This window comes from Coffea eugenioides, chromosome 11 (assembly GCF_003713205.1).
Source record: "Coffea eugenioides isolate CCC68of chromosome 11, Ceug_1.0, whole genome shotgun sequence".
In the NCBI taxonomy this organism is placed as follows: domain Eukaryota; kingdom Viridiplantae; phylum Streptophyta; class Magnoliopsida; order Gentianales; family Rubiaceae; genus Coffea; species Coffea eugenioides.
In genome coordinates, this window is record NC_040045.1 from 51,852,149 (window position 1) to 51,871,917 (window position 19,769).

At 35.7% G+C, this 19,769-nt stretch overlaps 3 protein-coding genes across 3 annotated transcripts; 1 reads left to right on the plus strand and 2 right to left on the minus strand.

Moving 5' to 3' along the window:
* Nucleotides 1-1,217: 1,217 nt before the first annotated feature.
* On the plus strand, nt 1,218-7,130 carry LOC113753387 (protein ANTHESIS POMOTING FACTOR 1). Its single transcript, XM_027297524.1, has 10 exons — nt 1,218-1,335; nt 1,555-1,655; nt 1,897-2,003; nt 2,083-2,149; nt 3,378-3,477; nt 3,811-3,927; nt 4,037-4,174; nt 4,328-4,409; nt 5,279-5,328; nt 6,766-7,130. Exons 1-10 carry the CDS (start codon nt 1,264-1,266, stop codon nt 6,940-6,942), a joined length of 1,011 nt encoding a protein of 336 aa, XP_027153325.1. The 5' UTR covers nt 1,218-1,263; the 3' UTR covers nt 6,943-7,130.
* A 1,572-nt stretch (nt 7,131-8,702) lies between these two features.
* On the minus strand, nt 8,703-9,699 carry LOC113754012 (oleosin 16.4 kDa-like). The gene is made up of 2 exons (XM_027298323.1): nt 8,919-9,699; nt 8,703-8,841 (listed from the first exon to the last, which is right to left on the minus strand). Exon 1 carries the CDS (start codon nt 9,634-9,636, stop codon nt 9,127-9,129), a length of 510 nt encoding a protein of 169 aa, XP_027154124.1. The 5' UTR covers nt 9,637-9,699; the 3' UTR covers nt 8,703-8,841; nt 8,919-9,126.
* A 5,825-nt stretch (nt 9,700-15,524) lies between these two features.
* LOC113754022 (LOB domain-containing protein 25) lies at nt 15,525-17,812 on the minus strand. Its single transcript, XM_027298335.1, has 2 exons — nt 17,450-17,812; nt 15,525-16,374 (listed from the first exon to the last, which is right to left on the minus strand). Exon 2 carries the CDS (start codon nt 16,367-16,369, stop codon nt 15,848-15,850), a length of 522 nt encoding a protein of 173 aa, XP_027154136.1. The 5' UTR covers nt 16,370-16,374; nt 17,450-17,812; the 3' UTR covers nt 15,525-15,847.
* Nucleotides 17,813-19,769: the final 1,957 nt, after the last annotated feature.

The following is a 19,769-nucleotide window of genomic DNA, read 5'->3' on the forward strand; positions in this document are numbered from 1 at the left end:
TCACTTTACTTTCAAGATTAACGATCAAACTTAAAGAAATTTGTTAATTCAAGTGAAAAAACATGTTTAACTCTTAAATTTATTATCACTTTATCATCGTAAACTATGTTCTTATTATCAGTTCTCTTAGAGTTAATTTTTAGACAACTTATTCCGCAATTAAACCAACTTAGCAAGTTAAAAATTAATTTTTAGGCAATTTATTCCACTATTAAACCAACTTAACATTTTTTAGAAGAAAGTGCATTCCTCTTTGTACAATAAAAATAATAAAAAAATTTAGAGAGGTTGTTATCATCTTTAGTATCAAGGAAAATAAATAAAAATATTAATTTCTTTTTTCTTTGTAATCTTATTAATATTGAAAAAAATTAGAAAGACGAGGGAAAGAGAGAGATAGAAAGGGAAAGCTCGATTATTTTTAAAAAAATACAAATAAGAAAATTCAATATTTTTATTATTTTAAAATTATTTTTATTTTTATTTTTATGTTTACCACTCAATTACAATCCTAAATGAACCAAACTTAAGCCAATATAGAAAATATTTCTTTGAGCAATCTTGAACTTGTTGAAACCCTCAATCGTGAAATCCAATTTATAAGATTTTGTATTTATGTAGAATTTGTCTAATAAGAGCAATTTAGTCCTTTTATTATTATATTATTATGTGAGAGTATGGTTGTATGATATTCAATATGCATTTGCGTCACTTGCAAGGCAAATTAATTCAAATATTGTAATGTCAGCATTAGGTGCAAATTGGTCCATTTATGTTATATTATTGAGGATAAGGTTACATAATTATGAGAATGGTTGTATAATATTCAATATGCATTTGTGTCACTTGCAAGGCAAATTAATTCAAATATTGTAATGTAGCATTAGGTGCAAATTGGTCCATTTATGTTATATTATTGAGGATAAGGTTACATAATTATGAGAGTATAAATTTATATTATTTGTAATAATAAATTAGTTTAAAATTCATATTATGTTATATTTCATCATCTTATTTCTTAGTTATTTCGAGATAACTAATACCACCTCTCGAGATGATACATGATAATTAATGCAATATTACGTTATCCCACGAACCAAACGGACTTAAATTTAACTATATATATATATATATATATATAAACCCTACTTTAACGGAAAAAATGCATATATTAGTACTTCAAACTACGCGACTTCAATATGCAGCTATTCCTTTCCCCCTCCCCCCCAACCCCTCGTCTCTCCGTCTGGCGTCGGAATCAGGATGACGTCACTCCCAGAACTCAACGACGACACTGTTCGCAGTATGGCAGTTGCAGCCGTATTCTCGGATTTTGTAAGCATAATCCTCTCTCCCTTTTTGTGTGTATGTTTGATTCGGTACAGTACATAGTAGTGCTTCAGGATATAACGTTTTCAATTCCCATGCCGCTTCTAATTATTGGATATGCTTGATTAGAAGACAGTCCATAAATAAATCTCTTGCGCTTATGAAGCTGAGAAGTTGCTGGATGATTTGACTTTGAGATGTTTACCACGTGCATACTTTTTTTAGGGTGGAAAAATAAGTTCACTTGATTTTCATCGGACAAGTGATTTATTGGTTACAGCGAGCGAGGATGATTCGGTCAGACTGTATGACATTGCCAATGGCAAGTAAGTCTCTCTTTAAAAAACAAGCCGTGCAACTTTTCCTGGTTTTTCAAAATTTGGAGTATTAACATAGAATATTCACTCTGAATTACGCAAAACCAAGATTTTACCTGAATGATTAGTTATCTTTACTGCCACTATAGTTCATTTACTTCTTGCCTTACAGGTATGAAAAAGTTTTTTATGCAGTCCTTAGCAGACAGGAAGGAGTTCCTACTCTGATGGTTTTGTGTTGAACTTTTAGGTTGTTGAAGACCACCTACCATAAGAAACACGGTGCTGAGAGCATATGCTTCACCCATCACTCAAACTCTGTTATATGTTCATCAAGATACAACTTGGATTCCAGAGGTAATTTTATTTTGTTCTGCTTCCAGAGATGTATCAGACGTAGTTGTATGGAACATATCTTTGACTAACTTGTTACCAGAATCTCTGCGCTACCTATCCATGTATGACAATCGCTGCCTTCGGTACTTCAAGGGACATGAGAAAAGGTATGGCTATGCAGCTTCCCACTGTAAACATGATAGTGTAACATCCCATTTATGCATGCGACATTTGATTTGAAAAGATGTTTGTTAACATGACCACGGTATAGATGTATACTACATTTTATCCCTAGGAAAACGGAATAGGTAGTACTTTTTCCCTAGTATTTACTTTACCATTCTTAATGTACCCATAGTGGAAATAATGATTGTACCCCTTGGTCCTGTTCTATTTGTCATGCTAAATCTGCATATGGATTGAGAAGACGTTTGAACTCAAACTTTGTTGGTGCTTTTGAATTTTAAATGTTGAAATGGTTTTGTATAGCATTTAATTTGATACATAAATGGATCGTTTGGAGTAGCAGTAGAGCTTTTAGTCAAAGTACTTATTAAGTGCTTAATCATTTTGTTTGGGTGCATACTTGAATAAGTACTTTTGCACTTCATAATGTGCAATTTCGAATTTCCAAAACATATTTATCTCTTCATTTAATTCAAAATTTATAATAAAATTGTTAAAATTAATTATCATTTTTTGGAAAAAAAGTTGCCATACAAGCACCAAATTTGAGTTTGTGCTAAAAGTGCTTTAATATCCAAAAGCTTTACTTCAAAATTCAAGGAATAGTGCTCGCCAAACACATTAAAAGTGCTTTTATCCTCCAAAAGCACTTTTTTTTTGCAAAATTACTACAACCCTAAAAGGGCCCTACTTTAATGCTTATTTTTAGAGTTTGTATCATATGTAATATAGAGATGTTGGTCTTTTTTTTTAAAAAAAAATTCCTTTCCAGACCAGGAGGAATGATTTGGTACTCAAAAATCAAAATCATGACTAATAGGATGGGACAGAGCTAGTAACTTTTGAAAGCAGATATAATGAAACAATTATAGTCTAACCTCAATGATTGGTGATCTAGCTTACGTTTGGCGAGGTAATTGTTAGATAGATTGTAAATATGCATTCTATGTTAACTTGTTACTTTTCTTTGCAAGTACTTTGTGTATCATCGAATTATTGTTTGCTACTTTGGATGTGTATGCTGTATGGCAAAATATGTTGAAAGTCTAAAATCTTCGTTACTTTTAAAGTTCTTTTATGTTCTTCAACTTTTTCAGTGAAGTTTATAATTTACGTTCACTTACTTCCTTTTTTTACTTCTTCTGGATTCAACTCCAGTAACAATAGTGTTAATTTTTGTGTCAATCTTTTGCTTGGACTTGGCAACAGGGTTGTGTCACTGTGCATGTCTCCTATTAATGACAGCTTTATGTCTGGTTCTCTTGATCACACTGTCCGAATATGGGATCTCCGAGTAAATGCATGCCAGGTTAGTCTGGGTAAATTTTTATCCCTATTTTCCTTGTGATTATGAGCGCTTCTCAACCTTTAAGTTCATTTTCTGTACTTTGTATCCTTAAATTTCTCTAATTAAGACAAAAAAATTTCTTTGAGCCTTATCTGAAAATAAGCATTGGAATTGAGCATTTTCTATTAAAACTGAAATGCATAAACAAGCTACATGAATAGAATATATTCCTCTAAATGTGTAGGCCCTGGCCCTGGCGAGTGCCTGAGCCATTTTAAAATTACCATCATGTTTTCTTTGCCGCTTCCAGATAAAAACATGACTGGGATAAGAGCTCACTCTTGTAGCTTTCAGGGAATATTACGTCTACGTGGTAGGCCGACTGTTGCATATGATCAACAAGGTCTTGTCTTTGCAGTATCAATGGAAGGGGGTGCAATCAAATTGTTTGATTCTAGATCATACGACAAGGTTGTGTGTTCAAAATGTTGTCTTCCTTAGTTATATAAAGGAAAAACAAGCATTCACTTTCTTTTGTACGCATGATCTCGTGAAATCAACTATCCTGTGAAAAATGCAGGGACCATTTGATACTTTCCTTGTTGGTGGAGATACAGCTGAAGTCTGTGATATTAAGTTCAGTAATGATGGTAAATCAATGCTGTTGGCTACTAAAAGTAACAACATATATGTTCTTGACGCATATGGAGGCGAGAAGGTCAGATTTCTTGCTTTTCTTTCTCTATTTTTTAATAGTATTGTATGCATCACTTTTGGATTTTCTTGCTTTCCTTGTTTCCTGGGGTACTGGTATGAGGTTTTCACCTTTTCTTTTTCCTCAACTGAAACATTATGCTTTTTTCTACTTCAGCGTTGTGGCTTTAGTCTGGATCCTTCCCCCAATACAGCTATAGAGGCTACATTTACACCAGATGGCCAATATTTGGTTTCAGGTATAGACATTTGGTCGTATTCTGTTTGCTTAAGGAAATATAATACTTTTCAATTCTTCATGTTTTTTCCTTCTATGATGCTCCTTCTGCTCTATTATTTTTCATCTGATACAAGATTTCAAATGCTTAAGCTTAATCTTAATTTGGTTGTGATTGATTTAGTGTCTTCCTGAGTGGTTCGTGCAATTGACAAGTTCTTCCTTAACACATCTTCTTAACAAAAGAGAAGGAATATAACTACTTTAGTGATGTTAGACGTTTCATCTGAGCCAGTCTAGTGGTTGTAACTGGGATGATAGACTGGTTTTCTGTTTATCAGGATGTTGTGCCTGAACAATTAGAAATACTGTTTTTCTCTTCAAATAAGTGAATACACTTCAAACAGGAGTATCACACTCGTCTATGGGAAGTGGTTTGCAACTTTGTGAACTGTACGTCTTCAGTGAAGTGTCTTAAGTTCATCTGAAGTGGTTAAAGATGCCAAACATTGCTGTTTATGTTCTATAATCTTGTAATGGGAACAACTTTTTTAACTATTCCAACATTATGCTGGGGTTTAGTAGTAGCTATGTGGCCATGTGACAATTTAGCTGGCTGTTGCCAGTTAAATTAATTCTAACACATCCTTGCGCAAAGATTCTGAAACTGTTTTATGTATCATTTGTGTGCATCATTTATTGCTACCTTTTGTAGTTGGTTTGATAAGAGTTCTTAGTCATACCTCGCATGATTAATAGCTTATTGATGTTTTTTTTTTTTGGTGGTGATCCACTATTTAACACTAGTGATATCCCTAGTTTTTTTTTTCTTTGGTGATCCACTACTTTTTTTTTTTAAACAATAGAACTGATATCACTACTCTGTTAAAGGTTCTGGAGATGGAACTCTCCATGCTTGGAGCATAAGAACAAGAAATAAGGTATGGCGATTCCTCCCTTCCTCGTATATACTCGAGCAGACACCCCCAAATCTGCTGAGCTTTGATTCATGTATCTTGTTAGAGTTACAGTAAATGAGCGAGAATGACATTCTCATCCCTTGTCATGAAAGCATATCCGCTGAACATATTTTGACACGTACATCTTGTTTTTTCATGAGTTAGGGTGTGTTTGATAAAACTGAAGTCTGAAAACTGAAATCTGAAGTCTGAATCCATTGTTAAATTGAAATCACTTATTAAATCTGAAATAAGTGAATAGCTTATTAAATCACTTATTAAATTTGAAAAGCTTATTAAGTGAATAGCTTATTAAATTTGAAATCACTTATTAAATCCATTTTTAAATTTGAAATATGAAATTTAAGTTATTAAATTGTTAAGTATTAAATCTATTACATTTAAATGTATATCACATTCAATGATAACTGAATAGCTTATCACTTATTTTTGGAAGCTAATTTTGCATAGGAAATTCAATGTCACTTAATTAATTCGGATATTCAATTTTTTGTTATCAAATGAGTCTGATCATGTTAAGATCTGAATTCATTAAGTCTAAATGAGATTATTAAACAGAGCCTTAGTCGGGTTGATTTCTTTGTGGCCGGTTAAGGCTGCTTGACTTCCAATATCTTCCAGGATATATGTCTATGTTTTACAAAATTGAAGCTCCAGATCGAGTCTATTGTAAATGAGCAACAACGATTGTAAAGCACACAAGCAAATTCTGATCTCGTGTAAATTTATGATGAAGTCAGAGTTTCATTTGTGGTAACGGAAGGCTATAAGATGCATTTACCTATTTTGGCCTATAAATTGGGAAATATAAGAACTATCAGGAGAGAAAGCCGGCTTCTTGGCTATGTGGTAACCTAGGGAGTTGATAAAAAACTTGTAGTGGAAAAGAAGCGAGTTTGCTAACGGAAAATGATATTAACACTCTTCAAAAAAAATTTCAGGCACTCCTTAAACTTGGTCTAATGTAAAAGAAAGGAAGGGAAATGGTATTAACACTCTTTAAAAAATTTCACACACTTCTTAAACTTGATCTAATGTAAAAGAAAGGAAGGGAAATGGTATTAACACTCTTTAAAAAATTTCAGACACTTATTAAACTTGATCTAATGTAAAAGGATGGGAAATGATATTAACACTTTTCAAAAAAAATCTCAGACGCTCCTTAAACTTGTTCTAATGCAAAAAAGGGAAAGGGAAAGGCAAGGGGTGTATGAAATTTTTCATTTTTGATCTAATGCAAAGAAAGGAAGGAGTGTTTGAGGTTTCTCATTTTTGATCTAATGCAAAGAAAGGGAAGAAGTGTTTGAGATTTTTTGAGAAGTGCTAATATCATTTTCCTTTCTAACTTATGCTACAATTGAATTGCACTTCTTATGCTGCAATTAATCCTAAGTGCAGGTTGCCTGCTGGGATAATTACATAGGCGTTGCCTCATGCTTGAAGTGGGCTCCTCGTAGGGTCATGTTTGCTGCTGCATCTTCGGTTCTTACCTTTTGGATTCCTAATCCCGCAAAGCCAACCACTGAGCCTGGAAATACGCATGCCGAAGCAGGAAAACCGGAGCAAACTACATAACGAACCTGTATTTAGTCGTTTAAATTTTTTAAATATTCTTTTGTTTCATGCTTTTCTTCTTGAAATGGGAGAATAGACGGATGGGTGATCTTATGTACTTTACTAGGGGGAAAAGCCCGTGTTACACGAGGAAGTTTAGTGCCTGTAATTAAATATGGTTAATAATTATTATTTAGTATTTTGTAGTATAAGAATCGAAGTATGACAATTTTATTATATAATATTAAATAGAAAAATCATAAGTTACATGCTGAGTCAAAAATATAATATACAATGAAATATAATGAGAGGAAAGATATATAACAATTAACATGCTAATTTAGAGGAAAAATTACCTCAAAAAAAGTACTAAAGCATTTTAATCCACTCAATTCAAGAAAATAATTAAAATTATTGAAGTACGTACTTTAGATTTGTAGCTAAATATTTTAAATAGATAGTTAAATCTATTGGTAAATCAAAAGAAGTCAAAAAATTGCGTAAATGAAATTTAAAACAACAAAAGAAGTAGATGCAATTTGTAAATGGGAAAATTTATGATGATAAATTTATTTTAAACCACAAATAACAATTAATAAATGTGATCTCCTCTCTATCAAGCATGTCGGACATGGACAATTGAATTAAAAATATTAAAAAATTATCGCACATACAACCTGCAAGATTACAAATTTTTTACAAATAAAATATAGATTGGTTAAAGAAAATATACTTATTGAGATTTCTTACAACCAATAAGTAGATTTGTTAAAGAAAACATACCTATTGCAAAAGGGTGTTGCAAAATGGGGAAGAGAAGTAGCTAATGTAGCGACATCTGAATTCAATAGGTTGCATGGTTTTGGTGTAACAAAGCTATAAATAAATTAAATGAATTTGAACAAATGGGCTTACTATGATAACAGTCTCTACTAATTAGCATTAATTGTGTTTTAATATCTATATATCATAAGTTTGCAAATAACTGAGAATACTTAGCATTAATTGTGTTTTAATATCTATATATCATAAGTTTGCAAATAACTGAGAAAAGTTTACGTAACTCCACTAAAACACAAGCTGAATTAGCCATTAATGTCAATCAGATATAATTCAGTTGTACCGAATGGTCAATCGGATATCCAACAATGTCACCTATCAAACTTGCCCATAACTTTAAATGTTTGAAAAAACATCTAAGTAATTGCAACAAAACCAAACTATCAAACTTGCCCATAACTTTAAATGTTTGAAAAAACATCTAAGTAATTGCAACAAAACCAAACTAGTCATAATGACCTATATTCAATGCTCCAATTACATTTCAAACACTCACATATTTCCAAAATAAAAATAATCCCACCCTTGCATTTGAATTCACATTCTCAAAATAGCCCCACTTGCAGTTGAAATTCGAAGACCATCTTTACTTCAAAGGCAAAGAGAAATTCGAAGACCATTTTTACTTCAAAGACCATCTTTGCCCGTACCCTAAACTCATTCTTATACCGATTGAAATTCAAAGACCATTTTTGCCCTAAGTTCATTCTTATATGGTATAAGGATGTCCGGGTGCTGTTAGTATAGGATGAAACGTTGTGGGGCTTTCACCGCATCCTGAGAACTTGAGAAGAAGCTTAAAAGCGTATCCTTGCTCTATATAGTGGCACTTCACTTTTATATTGGCTCTTCAGTTTCACAATCAACGGAGAATATGGTACATAACTATCTTGAAAAGAGCTAAAGAATGATAACCCCCTCTAATCGAGGGGACGGATTCATGTGCCGAGCAGTTCCTGCTGGTGTTATTAAACAAATTGTCTTGAGAATTCTTTTGAACCAAAATGATTTAACAAATTTTTGTCTTGAGAAGTCTTCTGGGCGGCAATATTTGATGATAACTCCTCGCAATACCATCCACTGTAAAAGAAAAAAAGGTTATATTAAGGAAAAAAGATACCAAAACAATGCCATAAAATTGAAGATATTGATCTTACCAATACAAGGAAAACCCTCAACAAACAAAGAGATTATGATGACGCAAATGGATATCTGAGATGGATGCCGGCAATAATACAACCAAATACGAATTGACACGGTACAATTAATAACATCACAGTACAATTACAAACATCTACATTATTATTTCCAGGAACCAACTTCCATGCTGCATACTGGCGCAGTGCTTAATTGGAATTTCTCCACCTATTTTCCAGCTTCCCTTCCACCTTGATCTCTTCCAGTAGGTTCCTGGGCTTTTGTCTGGATCCTCTCCCCTACTTCCTTAGTCTTCTGGCCCAGTTGCCCTGCCGCCTCCTGCATGCGCCTCCTGGCATCGTCCATCTGCTCCGTAGCCTTCTGCCTGAAGCAATTCAAAACCCAAGAAAGAGATGAGAGCCCCGTGAGACCGAAGGCTCCAGACGAGAGGAAGCCAGTGACGGCCAGGCCGAAGAGGACAACAGCAGGCACCAGAACCGGGCTGCAGATCACAAAGAGTGGGGTGGTGAGGGCAAGGCCGATCAAGGTCCCAACTAATGTGAGACCAGCGAGACCAAAGAGGGTGCCACCAACAGGGAGGAGAGTGACAACTGCCAGGACTTGAATTGCCGACGGGCCCCTCTGAGGAAAGAGGGTCTTGACGCCGCCTTCCCCATATCCCAGGTGCTGAGGGTGTACTTGAAGCTGTTGTGGCGGTGAACGGTCTCGATCAGCCATCGATTGCTCTGAATGATAAGATTGTTGAGCTTTTTTTTAATGATGAGAAGAGGCGATGATGGATTACAGACTATAGAGTGGAGAAGCGGCTCGAGTAAGCAGTTGCTTTTAAAGAGAAGGGTGAGTGACATTAGGGGGCAGGAGGGAAGAGTGGGGGAGTGCAACGTGTTGGGCTGCATGCATGACATTTAGTGAAAGGCTTTGCATGAGAAACAAGTTGCGGGGTTGGGTGTCTGGCACGGGGTTTTGAACGTTCTTGCCACCTATCCTTCCTTCATCTCTGTCGGTTTCCTTCTACCCTGCGGCAAAACTTCTCTGACTTCTCTTCTTATTCTCTCTCTCTCTCTCTCTTTGTTGTATCAGTACTTTTTAACGAATGAGTGCTAGCAGAGCATATTGGCTGGATTAATAATCAATTGGCCCATGATCACTCTGGTTTCTTATTTGCTATCTAGCTGTTATCAAGAACTTAAAAGACCAAACAAAAAAATAAAAAAAATTGCTAGCTGGATATATGCTGTGATTTTTGCAGCTGGATCACTCGCTCAACGGGAGGGATTTAGATTGAATGGTAAGGTGAAAGAGATTATAAATAGGTGGTCCTAAATTCAAAACTTCTCACAAAAAAAAACTTAATAATAGAAATTATACAAATCTCTAAGGGTTTGTTTGGTTCACAGAGTGGATGAGATGGTATGACTCATCATCCATTTATTAATTTTGAGTTGAGTCATTTTCGAATTAATAATCCGAATTATTTAGTGTTTGATTGGTTCTAGATTGGATAGGATATACTGGGAAATAATCTTATCCTATGTTTGGTTGGAAATTGGAAAAAATAAGATTACTATTTTAATGAACAAAATAGTCCTTAATTTGTATGATCGTTTGAATAAAAGAATTTAAGAATTTATAACTTTTATTAAAATAAAGTAATTTGAAACTTTAGAATTATAAAGTAAATTAAGGGTTTTGATATATAAAAATTTGCATTCACTCAAACTCAGCTCATTTGGCCCTTAAAAATAGGTTTTAATCTAGTTTCTGAATCTAAAACTGAAATTCAATTAAATAATGGGGTGAGTTTTCGCTAAATTAGGGTTAAATTGAATAAAATTCAACCCATTTAAGAGTTTTAAATGAGCCAAACTCAAGTCAATATAGAAGGTTTTTTTTTTTTTTTTGGGATCTAGTTTAAGCTTATTGAAGCATTCATTTGCAAAAAGCTCAATTGATAAGATTATGTATTTATATAGAAATTGGTTGAGAAAATAAGGTTAATAAGTGCAATTTAGTCCAAAGGCAATATAGTCCTTTTCATTACATGTAAGTTGGAGCAAATTGGTCACAAAAATTTAAATTAACTAATAGAGATAAATTTGTCAAAAAATTTTAAGATAGGGACAAATTAGTCCGTCTATTATCATACTTTCCCAAAACTTTCTAAACTTCATATGTACTGACATTTCCGAACTTCACAAGGCATTGCAATTTGCGCATTGAGATTGCAATTATCAGGCCATCTTCCTGGGCTCATTCAACAGCAGCAATTTTCCTGGCCCGTCACAGCGGTACCTGTACAAACTTGCTGAGAATAGCAAAGAGGGGTACTCGGCCTTGTGAAATTTAGAAGCCAAGAAATAGATGAAAGCCCAGTCAACCCATAAGCACCCGAGACAGGGAATCCTGGGACAAGTATGGGGCTGATGATTACAATGAGCGGGGGTGTTGACAGCAGGGCCTGTAAGCTTGCCGAGAATAGCAATCCTTGGGCTTAATCTATTTTCTTAAGCCGAAAAAAATCCAATTCATAAGAGGGCTTAAAACATGGTCAAAACCAAAACCAAAGAGACAACAAACAGGCCGAAGCCTATCTCCCTTTTGGATCAGTAATTATTGGATCCATACTGGCCTGCCCAACCAGTTTGGTGTCGTCTGGATCAGTAAAATCTGATATTGAAGGCTAAAATGACAGTACCAAAAATTCCTTTTTTTTTTTTTTGGTTCACTTTATTTTTTTTAAAAAAAAGATGAGCTTTTTTGACCAAAAGGAAAGAAAAAGGCCCGCAGGAGCTTAAAGTAAAAAATCCCCCACGACACGACACGACAGGGACAGCGAATCCATTTTGCAGCTGGTCTCCTAACTACATGTGTTGCTGCATAGATTGCCTAATCTTTTGATTTTGCGTCACCAGCAATCCCATGCATGGTAAGGCATCATTCAAGGGAAAAAAATTTCAGCTGGTCTCTGCTTAAGTAGTAGAAACATGCCTGATTAGTAATTCATCGCATATAGAAAGTGGAACTACTACTACTGTTAAAACCCTTTAACGAAAGGGGACCAAAAAGATAACAGTAGTCAGTAGTAGTAACGAAATGGGAATCCTCGTACACGGTAGGCTGTGGAAAGTGTTCGTTGGTGAGGAATTCGGCAGCTAGCCTACAACACTCCATTCCACTCCACGGGCGTCTATAATTAGTAGTAGCTAGCAGCGGTAATAGTAGGAGGAGTAGGAAGGAGGGGAGGAGCTACGTTTGGGGGCAGTCGGATCAATCAATCAATCAATGGATGGAAATTTGAAGCTTTGGGATTGGAAGGATGGATGGAGTGGAGGAGCAGTGGCAGTAGCAGGCCAGCATAGCTAGATGCCATATGATTAAGGTAGGCCGGGGACCAAAAAATGGTCACCTGAACTCCACAGGAATGTTTGGGCGGTTAAGAGGGCCAATGCCACGCCACTCAAGACTAGCAGTAAGTAAGCTTGACCCCCTAACTCCAAGTACACGAGAGCGATGGATGTGACGGATTATCGAATTGGCAGACTTGAAGGGGGCCGAAATGCACAATCCCAGTGAGAGATGCCAAGTCCCTTTTTCTCCAGAAAACAGCTTCCCCAGCCCCACCCCACCTTTTGCTGCTGTACGCTTTTTATGTATCCGTGGGCGTGCGCGTGCATTGCTTTGCATGAGAAAGTGAGACAAGCAGCATATTTTGATGTCCATCTCTAACCTACTCAATCAATAATAATTAAAAAAAAAAAATTTTCTTTTTTGTTACTTCGCTTACTTACCGTTTCGGTGCAATCCCACGCTGAAAAATAGCTAATTGGATACAGTTTAGCAATCTAATTAAAATATTTGGATGGACCTACTTTACACGCTCATTCATTTGTAGTGGATGTGATATATTTGAGTGTCACGTCACGTTATTCGATGATGACGTAAAAAGTGAGAGAAATTCTTTTAAAAAAATAAATAAAGAGAAAAGAAAATGATGATAGGTGAAATAAGATGATGTAAGAATAGTCGTATAATTATAATTAAGTAAGATCATGGGTTGGGTCTGGGTGATTTTAAACTTTTTCTCATTTATTTATTTGTGGAGGGTATTGCGGGCTTGACTTAGCCTCTCGTTTTAATATTAGTCTAAATAAAATATAATAAACAAATATTATTTCGTCATTAACTATAAAACAATGAGTATTGTTTAAAGAGGGGCGTATTTTTTTTGTTTTTCCATCTAATAGGATTAATAAGTTATGAATTATGAGTTGGGTTTATTTAGGGTATTTCCCGTAATTAACCTTCACGAGATCCAATGTCTTGTACTAAGTAGTAATATTAATATTCACTCTTCTACTGCGGCAGAATATTATGCATGGTTTTGCAGAAGCGGACGGTTGTGAGAAATCAAATCATGACTATCATTATCAGTCACTGCAAATCTAGCCCAGCCACGGCAATCTAGAGCCCCCGGGAAACCCCTCCCTCAAAAAAAGAAAAAAGGAAAAAAAAAACACAACAATATCAACATCAGGCATCAGCAGCGTCGTATATAGAAGTTCTGTAGGCTCACATTTTCTCACATGGTAGAACAATCTTTTTCCAGATCCTACATGGTAGGTTCCTGTACATTTCACTGTGCAAGACACTGACAATTATAGATGAACATGGTGGTGGACATGTCAGAAGTTCACAGCAGCTTAATTCGGGGAGACAAACATTTGGAAAATCTTCAATTTTACAGTTTTACTACTTCTCTTAATATTCTGATTCTCTTGTACTCTAATTAAGTTCCACTTGTCCCGGCGGTGGTTCTGTCCCCACCGCCCCTCATAGGTCGAATTGGGTCTCTCCTATATAAAGTAGAAGTAGAAGTAGGATTGACGATTGATAAAAAAAAAAAAAAAAATTAAGTTCCACTTGACCTTGGGCCTCGACTCGAGGAACAGATCCCATTTCCAGCTGCGAGCAAGAGGCTCGAGATCGCATTCTATCATTTATGATTTATTTCCACATCAATTTTCTCCCACTTGATAAGAGGCTTCGGAGAGAGGCATCTCAATTTCCTGGAAAACTATGCACATGCAATAAGGTATACATCTGGTCATGAGGCAATATGTACCGTGTAATATCCAATTAAGCAAGACAGATCTTATTTTATTACTATGCTTGGTTGTATCATATCCGTATCCATGTCTCTCTATTTATTTATATATATATAAAGCGTGAGCACCATTTAGTATTAAAAATTCATGTCATTTAATATACTTGACTTTGTTTGGATTGCATTTTTCTGGATTTTTTATAGAAAAATTACTGTAACAATGTGATATTTGGGAGGTAAAAAGGTGATTGTAAAATGTGTCCATGAAAAACGTGACGATTTTTCTTTGAAAAACTACAATCTAAGGGTGTGTTTAATATATATACCGTTCCATCTTTGACATTTTTACACAATCATAGTTAGTATAACTTCCGCCAAACCACCACCACTTAGCCCATGACACTCGTGATAATCGCACAAAATTTGTTCCTCTAATTAATTTGGCATTCTTTGTCTTTTTAAAATTTATTTATTCATTGTTTTCTTCTGCAATCTGCACACAGGCACCTCACCCAAATAGCAGGTAACAACTAATATACGGCCGGGAGGATCTTAAAGCTGTTTCCTTAGCCAATTGGGCGGCTAGAAATGTGAAAGGTGAATAGGAATTAGGATGAAATGTTCCCCTTAGTTACCCAAAGAAAAAAGGATGAAATGTTTCGATTAGGTAGAAGCAGCAGTCACCTGTCCGCAAGTAGACAATGCAGAAGATATTTCGGCTCAAAAGAACTAAACATTAATGATGTATAAAGTACACCATCTATTAATTACCTCATTTGTGACATTAGATCTTCAATAGGATATATAGAAGCCTGAACAACAGGCCTAATGCAACGGCCGGTAGAGAGCCGACGATGCATATACTAACTGCTAATTTTAATTCGCATCCCAGTTGGCATGCAGGATATCTAGGTCTTTATTCTGGTGTTCCCGCCTCTGAAATGCGTGCCTGCTTGTAGCCACTTCACACACTATGGCTAATGATGCTAATTAAGCCGAACCCTCAAAGAGTAAGAGTAAGAAAAAATGCAATTTATTGTTCGATTAGACATTATCAATAGTTAGCAAAAATAACTTTGTGTCTCTTTTCAACTGTTATCTTTTAGTGGGTTTGTGGTCTCGGAGATGCATAAACTCAACCTCATTTCATTTGTCTAAGTTAAGCTTCGTACTGGTGTTATCCAAGTGGGTAATGAGCAGTATCATCAATTACTAGAGTACTAGCGATTTAGCATATGCACCAGAACAGTGGCTCATATCCCTCTTTGACATGTAGGAAAAGGTTAGAATAACCACAACTGGAGTACTTCTCTAAGTGAGACTAGCAAGTGGTGTAGTATGTTTGACGTTGCCCTACAAGCTTTGACACGATTTAGCTACAATACAAATCCAAGCATCCAAAAAATGGGAGTATATGCCTTACAAAAGCGTACCATCTTCTGGATGTAGATGACATTATCTATACACATAGATATATTGTACATCAAAGAACAATTCCCATCTTACCAAAAAAAAAAAGGAACGATTCCCATATGGGCGGATTCTGTCGAAGCAAGGACACAAACATTTGATTACTAGCAGCTCATTTACAAAGCTTCAAATATTTTCCATAACTCACTCTCCAAATTACATACTAAGTTTCCCAAATATATCTTACTTTTCCTATCGCTTTGAGAAGTTGCAACAAGCTAGAATTAGCTGCATCTTCTCATACATATGTTACAGGATGTGGAATATGATAATGCTTCCTTTCCTGGCTCCTTACTGCATCCATAGACCTAATTAGCATATAGGTTATCTAGCCAGTAATTGCGCACAAATAGCTCATGTGTTACTATCTCCAGGCTTATCAGGATGATCACCTGAGAAGCTATTGTCCCATGATGACATATAATAAGGAGATGGATATTCATACTGACCGAAGGAACTATCTGCATTATTCATCCGTCTCCCCATCTGATTCGAGCCACTGTTGCCTGGGTATCCTTGTGGCATTTCATTGCTTGCATATCGCATTAGATCAGCATTCGTGGCATCTAACTCCTTCTGAAGACGAAGAACTTGCCTTTGGAGAACCGAGATTGCTCCAACACAACCATAAACCGGATCTTTCAACCGTGCCTCAGCTTCATAGGCAAGAGAATTTACCGCGTCTTCTCTCTGATGAGGTTGGATTTCATTGAGCAGCTTACTTACATTACTCGCTCCAAATATCTTGTGCACATTGGCAAACTTCTGCGGCTCCTCTGGAGGGAAATATGGAGCAAATATGCAACCTGGCAGGCATTTTCTCCTCAAGAACTTGCAGGCAGCACAAGGAGAATTGGAGTAACTGGAAGAAGCCATCCTTGCTGCCAATACTTGCACATGAATCCATCAGATTTTTGTCTTGTTATTGTTGGTTTTTCCTATTGTTGCTATTTGTTTGATCAAATATGCTCTAGGGGTTGGATAAAAAAGATGAAGCAAGTTTCTGAGATTGAATAAGTTAATGGGATTATTTTCTTTTTCTCTTTTTCCTAACCATTATATAATCCGTTTTGTCACAAAATCCATCCGAAACCATGCAATATGATCGGGATTTTCTTTTACTGGTACAGCAGTGACAGTACGATGCCCTGATGAAAAATGGGTAATCATTCATGGTTGCAGAATTGCAAATTTGGAAAACCAAAGGGAAAAAATTGTTTAAAGGACTGAAAGCAATGTCTGAGACTGACATGGTCAGATCACACTTTTAAGAAAAGAGAGGATAAAATGTAGCAGTATATGTTAGTAGTAGTAAGTTCGGATTATGTGGCCTGCAGAAGTCTTCTTCCTTATCTTTTCGTTCTGTTGACTTTTGAGGCATCTAATGTTCGTTTCTGGCACCGTTTGTCTCATTTTACTTTCTCCATGTTATAGTTCCCAATGTATATTAGATGCGTGCAGATAAACAATTCCAACCACCTATCCATACATCTTTGATTCTTGAATTTGGTCAAAATGTTCATCAAAACCTAAGAGGAGAACCGTTTTCCAGCAAAAGTTCAAGTCAGTCCTTCGCTTTGTACTTTGGGGAAACCCTATCTTTTTCCTGTTGAGTTCAAGTCCGGTAATTCTCATGATACTGAACTCTCGAGTGAACGAGCAATGTACCAGGGGATCCTCAATTTCGATGTTAAATAAGCACACTCAAAAACATTAAGACTCGCCCAGCGACTATATATATATATATATATGTATGTACATATAAAAATGAATGTGTTCTTTTTTTTGGGTAAATTAGAAAGCGTGTGTACGTAGATGAATGAGTTCCTCATCTACCATGTCGAAGCTGTCTAAAATCTTTCTGATGATGCATAAAATTGTGAATCACGGGTTTTCGATTTTCATATCTAGAATTGTACTTACTATAGACTTTTCAAAGAATGGGGTTCAACATACCTCCTGTCCCTTATCCAAGCAGCACAATATATAGAAGAAAAAGACGGAAGATCCTCCAACTTCAAGCTCTGTCCCCTGATTCGTTTAAGAAGAATGATGCAGCCATCGAAATATATCCGACAAATTCTGCAAATTTTCTTGATGCGTGGATGGGAAAGTTCAAAGGAGGAAACCCTAAAAGCAAGAGAAGAGAAGGGGAGACAAGATGGTAGCCCTGGCTGCAAGTATATAGGCAGTGAAGGGAAAAGTAGTAGTTATATGATGATGATTAGTACAAGTAGTAGTAGTAGTAGCAGCAGCTGCAGTAGACTGCTAGGAGCATAATCAATAGTAGAAAGAGCGATTATTGGAGGCAACAATGAGCATTTAGTGAAAGGAGATGAAGACGGGAATGGAACGCCAAAGACATAATGGATTATAAATAGAAGGGCCACAGAACACGATAATTAAATAATTGATACTGTGAACCTGACTTGATTTCATCATTGTCAAACAACCGAAAGCTACCCAATCTCTTTCTCTCCTACTGCATGCTGCCCATACTAATTGATAATAATCACTGTAAGAATCCCAATAAACAAAGGAAATGTACTTACTATGAGAGAACCCATCAATTAATCCGATCCGATCCGATCCGATCCTCTCCTCATTCTTTTCCTAGTCATTGCTTTATTTATATATATATATATATATATATAGTACTATAATATAATAAGATATATATATATGGTAAGTGGTAACACAACACACCAAATTAATAACATGTTCCTTTCCCTGTTTAGTCTTTGAAAATGGCAACCTCATCACACTTTCGCCATATATGGATGGATTGCGGTTCAGGGTCTAAACTGCAAGTTTTACACGTTCCATTTGGGAAATGATTTTTATTGGGGAGTACAAAGAAGTAACGAATGATGTCGTCAAAACCAAAACTTGTAGCTCTCTATTCCTACCTCGTACTAACGTTTTTATATATTGCGCTAACTCAATATATAGCTTTAGTTTCTTACGAGTCAAGACTTCAAACCACTAAAAGTTATTTATCACTTAAATATGATTTAACCAGAACAAAACAATATGCATTGTTTTTTTTTCCAAACATCTATACAATGCACAAAATCAGATGAGGAATTAATTAATGGCAGTTTGTCTAAACAATTTCGGTCATCTTTTGAACTTTCAACTTCACCCTTATTAAAAAATTACATCTAATAATCACATTTTGTCTGTCGTTATAATTACTCATAGCCACCCTAATCTAACTATCAAATTACTATAACGCTATAAACCAAAGTTCTTTAATCAAAAAATTATATCAATTCATTTTAATTATTTCTAAACTGCTCACTGAACACTTGTGATTGATCGTAAGACCGAATCAATGTCATAGATGAAACATACTTTAATATGCATATAACCAATCATGATTAGTGGACTACACATGTATTTCTAATTAGATTCTGTTTGGCCTGTTATTGTATGGAGAGTGCTCACTTGGTGTAAGCTCTATATATGTTTAACATCAATGAATAATCTGTAACTTTGCCCTAGGGAAAAGAAAATCATTCGAGCTAGAACTAAGGCCGTTTTATCTTTCAACCATCCTTCCTAGTCAGTTTTACTACATAATTAAAAATAAGGTTCTCACTCTCACTATCATTTTAATCATATAATTTTTTTTATTTATTAGACCCTGTAACAAAACAAATGAACATTTGCCTTAATGAAAATGCAGGGCTAATTTTCGGTTCTGTTCTGCATGTATAGGTCTACAGGGAGCCTAATTTGAATCGTTCAACAGTTATGAAGATCGTTGTTGAATTGAACAAGCTGTAGAGAAAGGGAAGACCCCACAAAAGATATGCCTCAAGTCTCAAGCTTTCAAATCTTGGAAAAGATGGAGGAAAGAAGTCGCTCCCGCAGCAGGAATGATGCATGCACACTCGTGGATAGCTGCTGCCCGTTGTACATGGCTTCTTTTTTTTTTTTTGTGTGCTTATTTTGTCATTCATTTGTCTCCGCGATAAACAAGTCCCGTTGAATGTGGATACTACTTCAGTGGGTAAAATATGTGCAAAATATTTCGAATCGGAAGAGAAATTGAAGAAATAAATGGCAGCGGAAATTGATTGAGTTTCTAATTTTCTTTAACTATGCACTTGCGAGATTCATTCCAAGAGCAGTAATTAAACTCCTCCAGAGATCGATGGAGCATAAGAATCATAAAGCACGATCTCGCTTGATTTCTGGAGTCGGAGTGGAAGACATGGCCGGTGACTTTTGGATTTGCAAGGTAGTTTAGTTCGTCCACTGTTTTTTT

What these genes read in the sequence shown, in the direction of transcription:
- LOC113754022 (XM_027298335.1), bottom strand. Translation starts at nt 16,369, where the DNA reads ATGGCTTCTTCCAGTTACTCCAATTCTCCTTGTGCTGCCTGCAAGTTC.
- LOC113753387 (XM_027297524.1), top strand. Translation starts at nt 1,264, where the DNA reads ATGACGTCACTCCCAGAACTCAACGACGACACTGTTCGCAGTATGGCA. An exon ending in TTCAAGGGACATGAGAAAAG is followed by an intron (nt 2,150 to 3,377) that starts GTATGGCTATGC and finishes ACTTGGCAACAG; the next exon opens with GGTTGTGTCACTGTGCATGT. An exon ending in TGGCCAATATTTGGTTTCAG is followed by an intron (nt 4,410 to 5,278) that starts GTATAGACATTT and finishes ACTCTGTTAAAG; the next exon opens with GTTCTGGAGATGGAACTCTC.
- LOC113754012 (XM_027298323.1), bottom strand. Translation starts at nt 9,636, where the DNA reads ATGGCTGATCGAGACCGTTCACCGCCACAACAGCTTCAAGTACACCCT.